Below are 19559 nucleotides of genomic sequence, written 5' to 3'. Positions count from 1 at the left end.
ATGGACGTTCCGATTGGCTCTCTGCCCCTCTCTCCCGCTTCTACCTCCTCCCCAGTCTCCCCCACAGCCGTTCTCTTTCTCGCATTTCCACGTGTTAGTAAAACCTAGCACTTCATCCCTGTTCCCTCCGGAGGCTTCTTCGCCGGACTCTTCGTCTTCTAGTTCAGCGCCGTATTGGGGCGCACATGGCGGTGGTCTCTCCCAGATTTCCTCAGGCCATGGTTCCCCACTGGCAGCCCTGGCTTCCTCAGCTGAGCCACCCCATAGCTTCCATAATTTTGATACGACCTTCACAAGGGCTTCCATCTTCCTTTTTGGTCCGGGAGCGTCCTCCCTGCTGGGCTGGTCCTGCCGCTCCGGCCGCCGTTCACCCAAATCCAGGAGTTTTCCCGGGTTTCGGCACCACTACCCACAGTCCCCTTGGCCATTGCTTATGAGGAGACATCTTATACTTGCAATAAATGAGTCCCAAATAGGATTGCAATTAAAGTTTACAATTTCTTAAAGGAATAGAAGCAAGCAAACAGCACCGGGTGCGCCAGGAGTCTCCGTTCCACCAAGACACACACCTATTACATCAGGTGGCTGTTTTTTATGCTCCTAGGCTAATACATGTTCTACACCACTTTTTGAAAAAGGCAGGGTTATTATAATTAGTTTCCCGGCATCCAAACCATCCCACGGATGCATACATATCAGTCTCCTGTGGTCCCTCTGAGGGGTCGCTTGTACTGAAGGCTCATAGTCCTCCTTCAAGGCTTGGTTTTTCAATTGTTCTTCATCTTCCCCCCTTCTTCATATTTGGTCATCTCTTAGCCAGATCTCAGAGACCTGTGCAGCGCCACATGCAGTAGTTAGCAGTTATTTTGAAACCCCTTTGTTCTCTTCTCCCAGATATCAGAGACTTGTCCCATGCAAAAGTCAGCAGTTTTGGGAAACTCCTTTGTTCTCTTATCCCCTAGACCCGAGTCTCAAGGTTTACCCTTCAAACGTTCTATTGAAACAAACTGCTAGACTCTGTTTCACTTAGACGTGTGGTTATCCAAGGGTATGTAAGACAGAAGGTCACATTCATCATACCATGCAGCCCTAGCATTGTTCCATATTGACACGAATCCGATGAACATATTTCACATACTCGTGGCATTGGGACAATGTATTCTCCTTTGAACCCTGTGAAAACGCTGGATGGTGTCATAATGCTGTCCTTCACATGATATTATGGGCATCGTCCCCTACCCCACAGACCCCAGGAAGAGCCCTGAGTGAGACATGGAGGTGCTGGGGGTGCAGGATCTCCCCTCCCAGTGGCTGGGGTCAGGCCTTGGCCTTCTGCTTCAGCAAAACAAACTGAGACATTTCTCAGCACAGTGCCTTTGCCTGTCTGTAATCATGGCCTCTAGTTATCTGCCATAACAGTTCCCATGTGAGGCTTTCATAGAAACAGACTAGAATGACTAACAGACTGTAGAGTATAGAGCAGTCTAATACTACGGAATAGAGTAGCCAGCAGAGGAGAGACAGGTACTTTGATATAATGAAAGCCATCAGAAAGCTGATCCCAGTTAGATGACTGATATGGGGAGGTCAGGAGTAACCTGGCCAGGAGAGACGTGAGATTTGGGGGAGGGAAGAGAAGGGAGGAGGAGCTCAGAAGCTTACCTTTGTAGAGGTACGACGGTTCATGTAATGTTAAGGCTGCTGTGACACTGACTTCAAACAGTCTTGTAGGGCCTGTAAACTATTTTCAACAGTAACAATAATCCCTCAACCTAAACATTACACAAACACCCTGACAGGACTCCACTCTTGTAATGCAGAAATCGAAGTATCACCTGAAGAAAAACTCAGCCCATAGCCCCTTTCCCTTACATTCACTCTCTTGCTCACCCGAATCACTGCCCCTAACACTAACATCAAATTGCTCTATTTCATCCTAGACTTCTTGACAGATGTAAACAAAACCCTTAAGCATAATGTGTGCCCATACCCTAACCAGAGACCTGACACCACGAGCAGAACACCAAACGCTCCATCTAAAACTTTGCTTAATCTATAACCCAGAAAGATCAAATCTAGTCCCTAGGAGAGTAGAGAGAGGTCAGCTCTACCTCAGGATCTCTTGCCCCAGTAGGAGGAATGTGACTGTGGCAGGGACTGTGAGGTCACTTATGCCTCTGCACTTGATAAGGCAGCAGCAGGAATGTGTCACAGAAAGCGACTGTGAGGTCACTTCCGTGTGTAGCTGACAGGTCACCCTTGCCTTCTCCCTGGGAACTGCACTTTTGGGATGACATCTGGCAGTGGCCCTGCTAGGCCAGCAGAAGGCACCTGCTTGGCATGCTGACTGAGGGATCCCCTCTGCCTCCAGACCCAGGAGGACCCAGACAGAAAGAAGGCCCCCACATGGGTTGTCCTGTCCCTTCTGCTTGAGTCCATGACTGCACAGCAGCAGGCACAAGGCTTGGCTGTGTCTAGCCAAGAAGCTGCAAGGCCAGCAGCAGGCCCATGGCTTGGAAGATGCTGCTGAGGTGACTTGTGTCTGGTTTGCTGCCAGGCTGAAAGGAGCCTGATGGGTTGGGATGCCTCTTCAGGAGGGGTTTCCACCCTGATGGAGCTTCCTTTGATATTAGCAAAGAAGAGGAGAGAATAAGCTGCCACAAAAAGCAATGTGGAAGGTTGGCACTGGCCTCGATGAAGAAGAAATGCCAAAATGAGAGCAAGGTGGTGAACAGACATGGGTGTCTGCAGACTTCAGGAAAATAGGGCAAAGTGTGAGACAGCATTGGAAAGCCTGCAGAGCAGAAGGCAGAGGGTGCTGGCGAGAATGGAAAGCCCCAACAGCCCTGAAGTTTTTGTCCCCTTATGAGGTGATGAGATGTAGTCATTGCAGTGGGGCCTCCTTCCTTCCTTGCAACCCTTGCAGAAGCTGGGAGGTGTCATTCCAGTGTTCTTCTCATGGCATCACACTGCCCAGAACATCCCACAGATCCCCAGGAAGAGCCCTGAGCCAGATATGGGGTACAAGATCTCCCCTCTAGTAGCTGGTGGCAGGCCTTGGCTCTTCTGCTTCACTAAAACCAACCAAGACTTTTCTCAGCACAGCACTTAGCCTGTCTGTAATCATGGCCTCCAATTATCTGTCCTAACAAGGCCCCGGGGAGGCTTCATTAGGAACAGCCCTCAGTGGGGCCCATTAATACTCCAAGTCACTTCAACTTTTGTGCCTCCTGACTTGACTTGCTCAAGCGGTTACATCACTCTCCTCTCAGTACCTGCTACCAAGTTGTACAGCTATACCTTGTCTCTCCAGTCAATGAACCAGCTCATGGATGGCAATCAGGGAGTCCTGGTTAGCATGATGCTGCCTCAAGTGCGCCACCATGGTAGCCGTTGGCACCTGCTGTTCTTCAACCCTCAGCAAATTCACAACAGAAGGATTCTGTGGAAGACCATGCAAGGTAGACAACTGTTTAAGATCTCCATCTCAAAGGAAGGTATTCCAAAGCCCCAGTGGTAGTGCCCTCTTGGAACTTTGAAGTTCCCTCTCCTGAAACAGTCTAAGCTGAGAATGCACAGGCCAGTCCCAATGGGATGATTTTGCCATTCCTTCCCTGTTAGACTCCCTTCAGCCTCCAGACAGTTAACTGCTGGGATCCCCCTGTCACTCCAGAAATACAGGTGGGTTCTACCTCTTTAAGTCTTGATGGCATTAGGGTACCCCGTGCACCGGTATCCAGTAGAGCCTGACACATTTGTGGGTCTGATATGCCAGGCCACTAAACATGTCCAGTAAACTTGATTGTTCAGAAACACCAGGAGAAGCATCGCAAGGGGTGGTTCTGCTGGTGAGGACACGTTTGTGCCAGCAGCCTGAGTGGGCAGCAGCTGTGTGCAGGCGAGGGGAGGCCAGGAAGCGCATGCTAAGAGCGCTTCTGCCAGCAGAGCCAAGGTTGGGGCCGAGACCAAGGGGAGAGGCAGGCCCAGGGCAGGGGGCTTCAAGGGCCATGCTGAGCTCCCTGCCCCTGCAGCAACCGCACTGGCCTTCAGCAGATGTGCTGGCCGGCAGGCACTGGCAGATCCTGGCGTGCATCAGAGAGCAACAAGGAGGGCGCTGGAGAGGTCCAGGGCGAGGTGGGTGGCAGAGCCCCATGCAGGGGCTGGCTGGGGGTCTCCTCTGGTGCAGCCACTGCACGAAGTATGGCAGGAGGAGGGCAGGCAGGACTCATGGCCACGGGGCAGATCCTGGCCCTGGATGCTCTATGAGCGCCTTGCAGCTCCTGACAGGCTGCCGTGAGGTGCCCCTCAGCCTTCCCTCCTGTGCTCCCAGGGCACACGGCTGCCTCCTGCCCGGCTCACTGCCCACCAAGAACGTCCGACAGGGCTGCTTCCCAAGCTGGGCCTTGCCCAGTGTTAGTTCCCTGCAGGGGCAGAAAATGGCCCTTGTCTTCATGGCTTTTCATGGCGTTCCTTTTGGTACATGCTCTTCTCATCCTTTATCTCTTTTACTGAATAGAGAGGCCTAGGAGAACTTTTTGGTACAGAGTACTACAGAAAAAAACATCGAGTCCCTCAGCCACATCTCTGCTTTTCCTCCACATTGCATCTGGGCTCTTCATTCCACAACCTCTGCTGTACCGGAAGAGAAATTATGAGAAACAAGAGTCACAGAAAATGACTACCTCTGGTTATTTTATTTGGTTAGTTACAAAGCTTACCAGCACCTGCAAATGAGGTCTTTGGGTTAAAAAACAATGACAACAACAACAAAAGGTCAAAGAAGTGAGATGGAGAAAAATGTTTTTATTGGACTAGTATTGCAAAGAATGAAAAGCAATTTTGAAATACATGAACAAAGGTGTTTCTGCCTTGTCCAGGTTTATGTGAGGAAGATGTGCAGGTACCTCATTGATGGGGAAATACTGTAGATTAGAATAACATCCTCAGTGCCTCCTTTAGCTCCTTGTTCCTCATGCTGTAGATGAGGGTTTCACTGCTGAAGGCAACACCAAGTACAGAAGTGAAACCACCAGGCCCAGGGAGAGGGAGGTGGTGGAGGGAGGCTTCAGGTAGGCAACCATGGCAGTGATGCTATACAGGGAGACCACGGCCAAGTGAGGGAGGCATGTGGAAAAGGCTTTGTGCTGGCCCTTCCCAGAGGGCATCCTCAGCACAGCCCTGACGACCTGCACATAGGACAGAGCACAATGAAAACAAAACATCCAAATGCTAAACAGACACTGAACGTAAGTACCCCAACTTCCCTGAGGTAGGGATCTGAGCAGGAGAGTATGAGTTGAGCTCTGAGGAGAGCCTGAGGAGAGTTTTGACTCAAAACAGAGCACTTTGACACAGAACAGCACATCTTTACACTTGCTGAGTGCTCTTCTTAGCACACTTCTCATCCTAATCCAAAACATAGCACCCTTCCACCTACTAGGAGGAAAATGAACTCTGTTCTAACTGAAACCAGGACAAGGGTGCACTCTATTCCATCATCCAGGCCACTGACAAATAACTTGAACAGGACTGGACTCAGTGTAGGTCCCTGGGAGACACTTCCGGCTACAGGCCTCCAACTAGACTCTGTTCCACTAAGCACGACCCTCTGAACTCTGCCATCCAGCCAGCTCACCACCCACCTCACCGACCACTCCTCCACCTCACACTTCCTGAGCTAGCTTATGAGGATGTTATGGGAGACAGTGCTGAAAGCCTTGCTGAAGTCAAAGTAGACAACATCTTCTGCTCTCCCCTCACCCACTCAGCTAGTCATTCCTTCATAGAAGCCTATCAAGTTGGTGAAGCATGGTTTCCCTTGGTGAACCCATGCTGACTACTCCTGATCACCTTCTTCTCTTCCACATGCTGGAGATGACCTCCAGGATGAGCTGTTCCATTGCCTTTCCAGGGACGGAGGTGAGACTGACCGGCCTGTAGTTGCCTGGGACCTCCTTCTTGCCCTTGTTGAAGACTGGCATGACATGAGCTTTCTTCCAGTCTTCAGGCAGCTCTCCTGTTATCCATGACATTTCAAAAATGATTGGTCAGCAGTAACATCTGCCAGCTCCCTCAGAACTCATGGATGTATCCATTAGGACTCATGGATTTGTGGCTGTCAAGTTTGCCTAAGAGATATCTGACCTGTTCCTCTTCAACCAATGGAGAGTCCTCGTTTCTCCAGATTTCCTCCCTTGTTCCTAATGCCAGAGATTCCGGAGGGCTGCTCTTAGCAGTGAAGACTGAATCAAAGAAGACATTCAGTAATTCTGCCTTCTCTGTATCCTTTGTCACGAGGGCACCCAACTCATTAAGCAGTGGGCCCACATTTTCCTTCCTCTTCCTTCTGCTCTTGATATATTTGAAAAGGACCCTTTCTCGGACAATGTCCCTATATTCTTCCCAAGTGGCTTGTCCCCTTTTCCACTTTATGTGTATTTCCTTCTTCCATTTAAGTCACTCATGGATCTCCTTGATCATCCAAGCAGGTCTCCTGCTCCCTTTGTCTGACATTTTGCTCACAGGAATACAAAGCTCTTGAGCTTGGAGGACTTGCAGGTCAGTGCACTATTGCTGCCGGTGCACCGTTGTGGCAGCCATCAGTGCCTGCTCTTCAACTCTCAACAACCCCACAACAGAAGGGTCCTGTGTGAGACCAGGCAAGGTAGACAACTATTTGGCATTCTCTGTATTCACGGCAGTTATGCCAACAGCCCTCTGGTACCCTTTTGTTTACTTGTTTGTCCCTGGAATAAGCCAGAAACACAGTCTGGAGACATGTTGTTAGGGTTACCCAATGATGTTCACATTACTCAAGAGTTATCATGACTGGCCCGAAAGAAAGAAGGGGAAGGTGCCATGCCTTGTTCCCTCCAGAAAGTGGATTCATGAGCGTTGTACCAATAGCACCTCAAATAATATTTATTGGTGCAGATTTAGGGAAAGAATCACAAGCCCATATTTGCTTTCCTAGTGGTAACGTAGTAGTTTCTTGCAATATGTAGTTGCTTTACAGGGAAGAATTTGTAGCAATCTGTAATACAGACATTCATGAAAACAGAGCAATGAGGTGTCCGCGTCCTTGTGAACTATGGAATCCTACCAATATACTGCTGTGATCCATGGGCGAGCTGACCCTCCCAGGTCCTAACCATTGATATTTTGGTGCCCTTGGAGAGGTCCTCAGAGCTGCAGGAGCAACCACGGACCTGGGGCTTGGTGACAGCCCTTTGCTGCAGAGAACAGACCCAATGACAAGGGCTGGACCCTTCAGATTCCCCAGTGCCATGAAACTGGCTTTTTTTCTGCTCAGGTCTGCTGCCCCCTCGCACACAGCCAGGCCTGTGGCTCATCTCCATGTAGAGGACGAGGAGTCAAAGCTCTGCTGGTGCCCAGCTAAGAGAGAAATACTCCACCTGTGGAAGGGCAGGGCTGGCACGCACTTCTTTCTCTTATTCCCCACCCAGGGAGCCTTGAGACCACGGGTCAGTGTCTGTACTGCCCACAGGTGCCTGCAGTCTTGTATCCTCAAGAACCATCTTCTGTATTCTGTATGTAACATTTTTACTTTTTTTTTTTTTTTTTTTTTTTCCCTCGCAGTGTGGGGCCAGCATTGGTTGACCTGGTACCTGGCAGTGAAAGGCTGTGTCTCACACTGTTGTGGTTTAACCCAGCTGGCAGCTAAACACCACACAGCCATTCAGTCACCCTCCCCGCTCCCTCTCTGGGATGGGGGAGAGAAACAGGAAAATGAAGCCTGTGGGATGAGATAAAGACAGTTATTAGGACAGAAAAAAATGGTAATAGTACTACTAATAATAATGTGTATGAAACAAGTGATGCGTAATGCAATTGCTCACCACCCGCTGACCAATGTCCAGCATAACCCCAAACGGCCGCCCCCCCGACCCTGGCTAAACACCCTTATCTATTGTTTAGCATGATGTCAGATGGTATGGAATAACCCTTTGGGCAGTTTGGGTCACCTGTCCTGGGTCTGTCCCCTCCCAGCTCCTGCTGCACCCCCAGCCTCCCACTGGCAGGACAGAGCAAGAAGCTGAAAAGTCCTTGGCTTTGTGTAAGCACTCCTCTGCAACAATTAAAACATCAGTGTGTTATCAACATTATTCTAATCTTAAATCCCAAACACACCACCCTACCAGTTGCTAGGAGGAAAATTATCTCTATCCTAGATGAAACCAGGACAAGTGAGCAGCTCCTTGGGTGTATTCCTGACACCAGCTTTGCAAGAAGCAGAGATGTGGCAGAGATGCCACTGCAGAGACAACTTTCACCAAGGTACACAAGACCTAAGGGCTTAGTGAAGTACAAGAGCTCAGGAGAACAACATAGAAGCCAAAAGAGAGCAGCAGTGAAAAGACCACATCCTGCTGCTGGTCATGGCTCCAGGGAAGCAGCAGCCCCAACCTGAAGGCGGCAGAAAGGCAGAGCCCAGTGGGCAGTGAGGGGCAGTCTCAAGGTCCAATGGGGCTGCTCCTCTGTGTGGGAGCAGCTCCAGAGGAGATGGGAAGAGATAGCATCTGAGACCAATGAAGTTCTCGTGGATTCTTTATTCTCCTTATCCAAACAGGAAGCCAAGTTCTGCAGGTATATAGGATGATTGGGTGAAAGCAAATAAATTAAAAAAAAATATAATAGACAGAATGCCATGAACAGAATTCAACCAAAATCACAATTTTAAGAGATAATATTATTAATAATAAAAGAATTGCAAGCTATTGTACAAAGAGATTGTTCAGATAACCTGTGCATCCATTTAATATTATAGGCACGCTATTGATGCAAAAGAAGCATGTATCCAATGAGTTTCCACAAGGCGTGCTTGAGTTCCTGGTTCCTCATGCTGTAGATTAGGGGGTTCACTGCTGGAGGCACCACCGAGTACAGAAATGACACCACCATGTCCAGGGATGGGGAAGAGATGGAGGGGGGCTTCAGGTAGGCAACCAAGGCAGTGCTGAGAGTTAGAGAGACCACAGCTAGGTGAGGGAGGCATGTGGAAAAGGCTTTGCGCTGGTCCTGCTCAGAGGGCATCCTCAGCATAGCCCTGAAGATCTGCACATAAGAAAATGAAATGAAAACAAAACACGCAAATGCTAAACAGAAACTAACTACAAGAAGCGCAGCCTCCCTGAGGTAGGCATCTGAGCAGGAGAGCTTGAGGATGTCGGGGATTTCACAGAAGAACTGGTCCAAAACATTGCCTCGGCAGAGGGGCAGGGAAAATGTATTGGCCGTGTGCAGGATACTATACAGAAAGCCACTGCCCCAGGCAGCTGCTGCCATCTGGGCACAAGCTCTGCTGCCCAGGAGGCTCCCGTAGTGCAGGGGCTTGCAGATGGCAACGTAGCGGTCGTAGGCCATGATTGTGAGGATAGAATACTCTGCTCCAACCAAGAAAACAAAAAATAAGACCTGTGCAGCACACCCTTGATAGGATATAGTCCTGGTGTCCCACAGGGCATTGGCCATGGCTTTGGGGACAGTGGTGGAGATGCAGGCCTGATCGAGGAGAGCAAGATTAAGGAGGAAGAAGTACATGGGGGTGTGCAGATGGTGGTCGCAGGCTACGGCGGTGAGGATGAGGCCGTTGCCCAGGAGGGCAGCCAGGTAGATGCCCAGGAAGAGCGCGAAGTGCAGGAGCTGCAGCTCGCGCGTGTCTGCGAATGCCAGCAGGAGGAACTCACTCACAGAGCTGCTGTTGGACATTTGCTGGTTCTGGATATGGACACTGCCAAATGAGAAAAAAAAAATAAATAGAGAGTGTTACGAGTAATGTCTCTGAGCAAAATTGATAAAATTCCCAATTAAAGCCTTACATTCCCTGTTTCCAAGAAGACCTTTGCCTATATCCCTGTCTGGATCCCTGCTGTGTGCTTGCTGAGTGTCCTGTACACTGCAGCCTCCTCTGCCCAGCAGCTCCCAATGAGCCTGCTCTGCTCCATTTGAGGTTCCAAGAGGGAAGGTTCCTGGGCAGTGGCTCCCTCTGCTGAGTGAGGGGTGTTTAGCTGTGTGCCTCTGTGTGCATCTTCCCTGTTCAATACCCAGGAGACAAACCCAGCAGATGGATCGTGCACGTCTGGCCGGAGAGAACAGGGATCATCTCCTGCTTCACCCTTCGTGCACAGCACTCCCTGTCAGAATCAGGCACGACCAGCTGCCACGCTGGGCAAGGGAGAGAAGCAGGCATGGGCAGGCAAGGCGGACCCAAGCCAGTGCAGAGGCTGTGGTGTTGGTAAGGTAGCGCCTGTCCTCACAGCCCTGTGCCATCTGCCCTGCACAGACAGCAGAGGGACAAGAGCTCTGGAGTGGAAGAAACATTTGGAATATGCTCCTGGTCATATGGTAGGAGTTTGGGGGAGCCAGGAGTTGTATCAATGATCCTTGTGGGTCCCTTCCAACTCGAGATATTCTGTGATTCTGTGTCTTCTTCCACGGAGGAAGGTGGAGGGGGTCTGCAGCAAATGTGTCTACTCACACAGAGATTTAGGGTTCAGACACCCCATATTCTCAGCCCCCCAGGTTATACATGCCATGGCAGAAGCTGTGAGGGGAGACCAGTGGCTGCTGCGAGGAAGGTGCCTGCACTGCAGGGGATGGCAGGGAGGGAGCAGCTCCCTCTCACTGCCTGCCCATGTCCCTGCTGCCTGCAGTTGTCCCTGCCAGCAGCTCTTTCTCTGTCCCCACGGCTCCTCCCGTCAATGCTCACAGACCCCATTCCACCCGCTGTGTGCCAAGCTCAGCCCTGCAGACAGCTGCCGGGGATGAGGACAGCTCTGGGGAGATCTCCCTGTCTGCAGGTCCTTAATGAATATCTCAGCAAAGCCCTGGTGCAGTGTGTAAGCAGAGAGAACTGAAGGGATACTCTCGGGTTCATCACTAACCTGTTTATGTCTTATTCAAATGCAACAGGAAGCTCCATTACCTGGGCAAACCCAGCCACTCTGTTAATGCAGAGTCTGCCCTGCAATCATAGCAGGATGAGGCAGGCAGAGAGTGCAAAGTGCCTTCTCTTTGCAGGCAGACCCTGACCTGCTCATCTTCTGTCCAAGGCTGCCCTGCAGCATCTTCTCCTCCACACCGCACAAGCCACAAGAGGCATCCTGGCAGCTCCTGGCCAGGCAGAGACATTCCGCATACAGAAACTCATTCCAGGAGCCTGTCCTGCACTGTCGTGCAGCCAGAGACTTACCGTGGGCAGAGCTGTGAAGGTTTCTCCTGCTCTGAACTCTCCTTTGCCCACAGCGTCCAGGCTGCCTGGAATCCCTTTCTGCCCGGGTGCCTGCGGTCAGAGCCCCCAGCCCTGCTGCGCTGTGTAGAGGAGCTGCTCCTGGGCACAGCTGGCTCTCTGCACCAGGGCCCTCTTGCCACGAGCTCTCTCTGTCCCACAAGCCTGGCCCAGCTCAGCAGCACAGCACCAGCCCAAGGCACTGCAATCACCCCTCTGGGGGCTTTGCTGATGAGCCCACAAACCTCAGGCACTCAGAGACAATTGAAGACATCTCTCCAGAAGTGCAAGTCAGAGGCAAGTTTCCTGCAGTGTCCCCCTGAGGGCCAGCACTGACACAGCCTCCCTTGGAGCTCGTTAGAGCAGAACCCTGGAGGCAGTGAGGACAAGGAGACAAAGGCAATGTGAAGGTGACACTGAGGTGTAGGAAAACTGGATGTGTGTCAGCAAGCACAAGGGCCAGGGAAGAGACCCCAAACGCCAGGGAAGGGAGATCCCTTCCCTTCATACCTTGCTCAGGGCTCTTCGTGGGCAGCAGGAGATGGGGATGTGCATGGCCAAGTGCAGGAGAATGGTACGACCCCTGCCTGGTTCATGGGTGGGGGCGAGGAGACAATGAGGCCCTGGTGCTTCAACGATAAACTGTCTCCTCATAGGCCTCAGTGGCAGAGACAACAGCCATAGCCATGGATGCAAGGACCTGGGTCATGTTGGGACTTTCAGCCTTGGTAGAGCCCATGATCCTCTCCACACCAGGCTGTCCTAGGGAATCCTAGACCTGTACCTTTTTCCCCATTCCTGTAAACCATTGTGTTTGTGGTGTCTCACTGTATCTGAGCTGTCTGATAACTCACATTTTCTTGGTGGCCGTGCTCTTCGTAAGGCAGCTCTGTAGGAAGCTGACCTGATTCCTGGTGAGCAGGCACCACTGCTCATATGGCATCCCTCGTGGTGCCCAGGCCTTCCTCCTCCTGGGCACTGCTCACTCAGTAGCGTCCCAGTCTGCCCTGATCTGTGGGGCTCTTCTTCTTCTGGTGAAGTATGAGGCTCGTCTCCTTGTAAACGAAAAGATTTTTCTATAGGCAAAATCCTGCAGTTTCTCAAGGTTCCTTCACACTGATGCTCCATTCTGTCAGCCATTCATGGCTGCAGGCAAACGGTTCAACCTTCGTGTGATTGTGCTATCTCTGAGAAGAGAGAGTTGCAGGAAACTTTGGATAATACAGGAGTAACCAGTTGAATGGAATTGCAGCACAGAGTCATTGAAGGGTAGGGGATGGAAGGCTGTCAGGTTCCATTACTTCTGTCTTCCTTCTCATGCATGCTGTAAGTTCGTCTGGAGCTGTGTCCTGAATGTTATGGGGCTGTGTAAAAGTTAAAGGTAAAAGTTAGAAGGGCCAAAGCCCAGCTGGAGTTCAATCTGGCTATGACTGTCAAAGACAATAAACCCTGCTTATAGAAATAGTTTAAATAAAGGAGAATTAAGGAGAATCATCATCCTTTATTAGATGTGGTGGAAATCTGGTGATGATCTAGAGATATGTTAAAGGCTTAAGTACTTAATGCCTTCTTTGCCCCAGTCTGTAGCAGGAAGACCAGTTGTTCCCCTCAATATTTCTTCCACGACATGGCCAGAGCAAAACTTCTAAGGTGTACTTTGTAGCAGTCTTTTCTTTCCGGCTCTTTCCTACTACCAAAGAAAGCTCCATCAGGGTGGAAACCACTCCTGAAGTAGGCATCCCAACCCAGCAGGCTCCTTGCGGCCTCTCAGCCAAGCAGACACAAGTCACCTCAGCAGCATCTTCCAAGCCAGGGGCCTGCTGCTGGCCTTGCAGCTTCTTGTGGAGACACAGCCAAGCCTTGTGCCTGCTGCTGCCCAGTCACGGACTCAAGCAGAAGGGACAGGACAACCCATCTGGGGGCCTTCTTTCTGCCTGGGTCCTCCTGGGTGTGGAGGCAGAGGGGATCCCCCAGTCAGCATGCCAAGCAGGTGTCTTCTGCTGGCCTAGCAGGGCCACTGCCAGATATCAGCCCAAAAGTGCAGCTCCCAGGGAGAAGCCAAGGGTGACCTGCCACCTCCAGACACAAGTGACCTCATAGTCCCTTTCTGTGACACGTTCCTGCTGCTGCCCTATCAAGTGCAGAGACAGAAGTGACCTCACAGTCCCTTCCACAGTCACATTCCTGCTGGGGCAGGAGATCTTGAGGTAGAGCTGAGCTCATCAGAGCATCCCCACCCATCTCCTCCTTGTGGCCCACAAGCTGATCAGATCCATGGCCCCTCACATCCATCTTTGAATGCCATGTGGCTGCAGAGCAGCCTCACAGTTCCTGCCTTGCCCCTAGGGAAAAAGAACCTAAATTTAAAGGTTAGGAAAAGGGTTAAAGGTGTGGAGGTTAATGCACGGAAAGACAGGCTTTGGATGTTAGTTGTTCTTTTATGGCATTAGGGAGTACAGCAAACTTTTCTGGGTTAGAGATTAAGCAAATTTTAAGTAGGAGGGTTTGGTGTTCTGCTTGGGGTTTCAGGTCTGTGTTTAGAGTATGTGCAAGCTCTTTGGTTTAACAGTTTGTTTAGATCTGCAAGAATACTAGAGTTAATTAGAGCACTTTAATGCTAGTGTTAAGGACAGGGATCAGGCTGAGCAAGAGCGTAAAGATAATGGAAAAGGGGTTTGGACTAACATTTCTGAAGCACGACTGACCTCATAATACTGTATCTACAAAACACCCCCTTTTGGGGACAGGACCTGCCCACCTACAATTAATCTGGCTCTGATCCTTGCAACATTGATGATGGGCTCCCAGCCTCTCTGAGGAGCCAGTTCTGTGCCAGTCCTGTAAGGTACTTGGGCAGGAGGGACCTCCTGCCCTGTGCCTGTTGGTGGTCTCTCAGATCCTTGCTCTAAGCGAAGATCACACTCACATCCAGAAACCCTGTGCATGAAGCTGGCCTGGAAAACACTTGGGGAAGCACCTCCCAGCCCTAGCCCCAGCCCCAGCCCCAGTTCCAGCCTCAGCTGGTGGTGCTGCTCTGTAGGGAGAGGGGGCCGGGGTTCCCGGGGCACGGGGCACTCTGCAGGGCCGTGCTGGGCAAGCTGGGAAGCAGACCCAGCTCATGGGGTCACTGCCATTGCCCCAGGGCTGCAAGGAATCACTCGCCAGGCTCCTTTGCTGGGGCTGCTGCATGTCCTGGGGCTGCAGAGCTCTCCTCTGCCTGCTCACAGCAGATCGAGCACTTGAGCTCTGCTCAGTCCACATAGGACAGGCTCACACTCTGCGGGCTCCATTCACTGCTGTCTACTGGGCTCACAATGCCCTGACAGAGGAGGCCAGTGAGTGATTTTTTGCAGCCCTGGGTAATGGCAATGACATTTCCTTATTTCTCACAACCTTAACACAATTGTTTCTCCTGGCCCTCCCCACTGCCCAGCACTGCCTCTCGGGTGACACTCAGTGACCCTTCAGAAGTGCCTTTGGGCTTCCTCAGTTGTCCTGGTGCTTATTAGCACCTTCCTGGCTCCTTTCAGAGCTTCTTGTCCATTCTGGGGACACTGTCTCTGGCTGGGACAGAGTTCCTCTGCAGATCAGGCCATGTGGTGCTGTGTTTTTGATATGTGACCAGAGCAGTGTTGGTCACCCACAGCTGTAGTCACTGTTCCTGTGCAGTGTTTGCACAACATCAAGGCCTTCTCTGCTTCTCACTCTGCTCCACCATCGATTTGGCTTCCACTAGACCAGGTTGCTCAAAGCCCCATCCAACCTAGCCTTGAATACTTCCAGGACAGGGCATCCACAGCTTCCCTGGGCAGCCTGTTCTGAGCCTTACCACCCTTAAGTCAAGAACTTCTTTCTAATAGCTAATCTAAATCTACCCTCTTTCAGTTTAAAACCATTACTGCTACTCCTATCATGACACTCTGATGAAGAGTCCCTCCCCAGCTGTAGGCCCCCTACTGGTACTGGAAGGGCTCTTTAAGGTCTCCCCAGAGCCTTCTCTTGTCCAGGCCGAACAAAACCATCTTCCTCAGCATGTTCCTAGGAAAAGTGCTGCAGCCCATTGATTGTCCTCCTGGCCCTCCTCTGGACTCCTTCTAATAGATACACATTCTTATTGGGGCCCCAGTGCTGAGCACAGTACTCGAGTTGTGGCCTCACAAGCCCTCCTAACAGATCAACATTCACTCCAAAGTTGGTGTCATCTGCAAACTTACTGAGGGTGCACTCGATCCCCTCATCCACATCATTGATGGAGATATTAAAGAGACCTGGCTGCAGTACTGGGCCCTGGGGGACACTAAGGACAGGCCTCCAACAAGCCATTTTGTAGGTGAGCATCACATTTGCTAGTCACCAGTTGACTGATAGCCAGGACTGCTGATAAATGATGGAAGGCAGCTTGGTGAGCACTTCTGCTAGCTCCCTCTGCACCCTCGTCTATATCCCATCCAGCTCCATAGACTTGTGAACACCCTCCATGAGGGATGCCGTACGAGCAGTGGTGCCTGCTCACCAGGAACCAGGCCAGCATCCTACAGAGCTGCCTTACAAGGACCATGGCCACCAGGAGAATTGGAGTTATCAGACTCAGCTCAGATCCAGTGAGACACCACAAAAACAATGGTCTACAGGAACGGGGAAAAAGGTACAGGACTGGGATTTCCTACAACAGAAAGAAGGAGAGAGGTCTTGGAGGCACTGAGGAGCGCAACAACTGAGGGCAGCGTGTGGCAGGACACATCTGCAGGCTCTTGACACCATGAGTCTCTGGCAGCAGGACAATGCAGGTGGGATTGCCAGAGGGGTCTTCTACAGCTGGCACATCCGACAGCTGGTAACATCTGTCAGGGTGGTTCTCTCTTTTTCTCCAGAAACGAGTAGAAAATGTTTTAGAGAATGGCATTTATGGTTGTATATTTCAAAAGGAAAACCAAGGATGGGGCTACCTGAAAGGCAAGACTTTTTCTGTAGCCTGTGCTTGCAGATTCCTGTGGTAGAGTGGAGGCTGGTTTCATGGTAATAGGTGGTCAGGTTTGTACTGCAGACTGAGACTGCTAGAGCATTGCAATGATAGATCAATATTTCATCAATGAACTTCTTGAAGTCTCTTCCCACACCTCAGCCAACAAACTGCACCAACATCATCATGGTGGTCCTCTCAGGTTTTATCCTAGCTGATCTTTAGGAGCTGCAAACCCTCCAGTGCCCAGTGCCCTGTCTTTTGGAGGTCTCTGCCGGCTTGAGGTGAGCACAGATCACCTGCACTGAGCATGAGCTGCCTCCCCTGCAGCCAGAGCTGCAGCACAGGAGGGTCTGCTGAGTGTCCATCTGTCCCTCCCTGGCCTTGCCTCCCCTGGCAGCAGCACGCTGGCATTCCTCCTGGCTTCTCCAGCTGACCGTGTTGCTGCTGGTCTTGTTCCCAGGCTGGCTGGGGATGGGGGTTTCACATGCCCATGGAGTGAGCCCTTGGTGAGCTTGGAGGAAGGGGAGTACAGGGACTGGTGTAGGGGTCTGGAGATGGGCACTTTGTACCTGGATATCTCTGCTCTCAGCAGTGTCCTGTTTTTTTTTTTCAGGCAAACATAGGAGTGCAATTGTCCTGTAGGTCAAAGGGACACCAGCACAGGGCAGTTGACACTAGGACTAACACACAGACTTGATGTGCTCTCTCAAGGACACTGCAATGAAGACATCGCCATGTTGATGACAAACAAGGATTTACTTTGAGTACAGTGGGGCTGCTAGCACAAAAGAGACAAAAGACAAATCACTACATGTTCTTTACCACTTACTTTGGGAAGGACTCACTCCCACATTGCCCACAGCAAGTCCCCTGCTCTCAGTGACACCCTCTAGCAGCACCAGCCAGAACTCATGAAAGGGACCTGCCAAAAGTCTGAATGGAAGTGGAGAATCATTTGGGAGGGATTAAATGGAAAATTGAATGATTTTTCCTCTGAAATGAGAAATGAAGGCATAAAAGAAAAATAGTTGTTTTTATTTTTGTTTGTTTCTTTTTTTTTTTTAATATATATATTTTGTAAGATAACTCTGTAAAGATAACTCTGATAAACTCTCAGTGTTTTTCTGTTCCTTGGGCAGGACCCCATGCCCAGAAGCAGGACATGCCCAACATCAGCTCTGTGAGCGAGTTCCTCCTGCTGCCATTCGCAGACACACGCGAGCTGCAGCTCCTGCACTTCGCGCTCTTCCTGGGCATCTACCTGGCTGCCCTCCTGGGCAATGGCCTCATCCTCAGCGCAGTAGCCTGCGACCACCGCCTCCACACCCCCATGTACTTCTTCCTCCTCAACCTCGCCCTCCTCGATGTGGGATCCATCTCCACCACTCTGCTCAAAGCCATGGGCAATGCCCTCTGGGACACCAGGGCCATCTCCTACCAAGGCTGTGCTGCACAGGTCTTTTTTTTTATCTTCTTCATATCAGCAGAGTATTATAACCTTACCATCATGGCCTATGACAGCTACATTGCCATCTGCAAGCCCCTGCACTACGGGAGCCTCCTGGGCAGCAGAGCTTGTGCCCAGATGGCAACAGCTGCCTGGGGCAGTGGCTTTCTCAATGCTGTCCTTCACACGGCCACTACATTTTCCCTGCCCTTCTGCCAAGGCAATGCTGTGGACCAGTTCTTCTGTGAAATCCCCCACATCCTCAAGCTCTCCTGCTCAGATGCTTACCTCAGGGAAGTTGGGGCAGTTCTGTTTAGTATTTTTTTAGCCTTTGGTTGTTTTGTTTTCATTGTGGTGTCCTATGTGCAGATCTTCAGGGCTGTGCTGAGGATGCCCTCTTCTCAGAGACGACACAAAGACTTTTCCACGTGCCTCCCTCACTTGGCTGTGGTCTCCCTGTTTCTTAGCACTGGCATATTTTCCTACCTGAAGCCCCCCTCCATTTCCTCTCCATCCCTGGACGTGGTGGTGTCATTTCTGTACTCGGTGTTACCTCCAGCACTGAACCCCCTCATCTACAGCATGAGGAACCAGGAGCTCAAGGATGCAGTGAGGAAACTGTTTCCATACATGCTTCTTAAGCATCCATGATGCTTTCAGAAGATGTATTCTTAATAATATGCATATATTTTGATTCACATTCTATCATATCATTTTTATCGTTACTATTGTTATCATAACATTGTCATTAATAAGAATCACAAGAGAAATCAAAGGGTATTTGGGAAAATGACACAACATTTTTTAAATTATTTTTCTCTGTTTCTATTTGAACAATATTTCATTTTGTTTTTAATAATCTCATTCTTAGCATTCTGAATGTTACTTCTTGTGTATGGTTTGACCACATCATCTAATGTACATACAGAACCAGGCTTCCTTGGTAGAGAAAGACAATAAAGATGTTATCAAAAATTCATTGGTCTCAGTTTCCTTCTCTTCCCATCTACTCTGGAGCTATGGGAGCAGTCCCAGCATACAGGAGGGGCTCAGGACCAAGAGCCCAGCTGCCACAGGTGGGAGCAGGATTCGACCTTGTGGATCTAGGTGACAGTCCTGTCGTCTCTATAGCAGGGCCGGCACAAAGCCTTTTCCATGTGCCTCCCTCACCTGGCCATGGTGTGCATCTCCCTCAGGCCTGTCATGTTTGCGTGCCTGAAGCTCCCTCCATCTCCTCCCCATCCCTGGACCTAGTGGTGGCAGTTCTGTACTCAGTGGTGCCTCCAGCAGAGCACGTCCTCATCTGTAGCATGAGGAGGCAGGAGCTCAAGCATGCCTTGTGGATATAGATGACTAGATGTGTCTTGCATGCAATAAATTTTTGATCTGCTTCTGTACATGTCTTGTAATGCAAATAAATGGTGGAATACTAGTATACCTGTTTGGTTTTGTTTTGTTTTTTGTTTTGTGATTGTGTTTGTGCATATTCTTATTACGTTAATTCAGCTAATGAACACCCATTAAAATGATATGGATGTACCTGTTGAATATAGCTCATAGACTCTGTGCATGTGAAGCTATGCTCTCTGTGAATTTTACCTTAAGGAAATTAAGATTTTACTGCCTTTTTTTGTCTGACATCCTTCCTCTGAGACCTGGCCTGGCTCTGCAGGGGCAGTGCCCATGTGCAGGGGTGCAAAGGAAAAGAGTCCCATCCCAGCAGTATGGCCAGGGAACACCAGCACTTGGGGCATGCAGAGCTGCTCTCTTGCCACTGCCGCCCTGTCCTGCTGAGTCCTGCTGGTGGGGTCAGGCCCGGCTGCTCCTCTCACTTGGTGCCAGTGCTGCTGTGGGGCTGTGCTGGGACTGCAGGCAGGGACAGGCAGTGGGCAAGGCAGTGG

At 50.6% G+C, this 19559-nt stretch overlaps 1 protein-coding gene across 1 annotated transcript; it reads right to left on the bottom strand.

Moving 5' to 3' along the window:
• Positions 1-8793: 8793 nt before the first annotated feature.
• Positions 8794-9729, bottom strand: LOC137846850 (olfactory receptor 14C36-like). Its single transcript, XM_068664961.1, has one exon. The coding sequence runs from the start codon at positions 9727-9729 to the stop codon at positions 8794-8796; it is 936 nt and encodes a 311-aa protein (XP_068521062.1).
• Between the last annotated feature and the right edge of the window lie 9830 nt (positions 9730-19559).

Source organism: Anas acuta, chromosome W, assembly GCF_963932015.1.
Source record: "Anas acuta chromosome W, bAnaAcu1.1, whole genome shotgun sequence".
In the NCBI taxonomy this organism is placed as follows: Eukaryota; Metazoa; Chordata; class Aves; order Anseriformes; family Anatidae; genus Anas; species Anas acuta.
The sequence above is the reverse complement of the archived record's forward strand: the minus strand, read 5'-3'. Positions and strand labels throughout refer to the sequence as shown.

Coding starts and splice junctions, on each gene's coding strand:
- LOC137846850 (XM_068664961.1), bottom strand. CDS start 9,729: ATGTCCAACAGCAGCTCTGTGAGTGAGTTCCTCCTGCTGGCATTCGCA.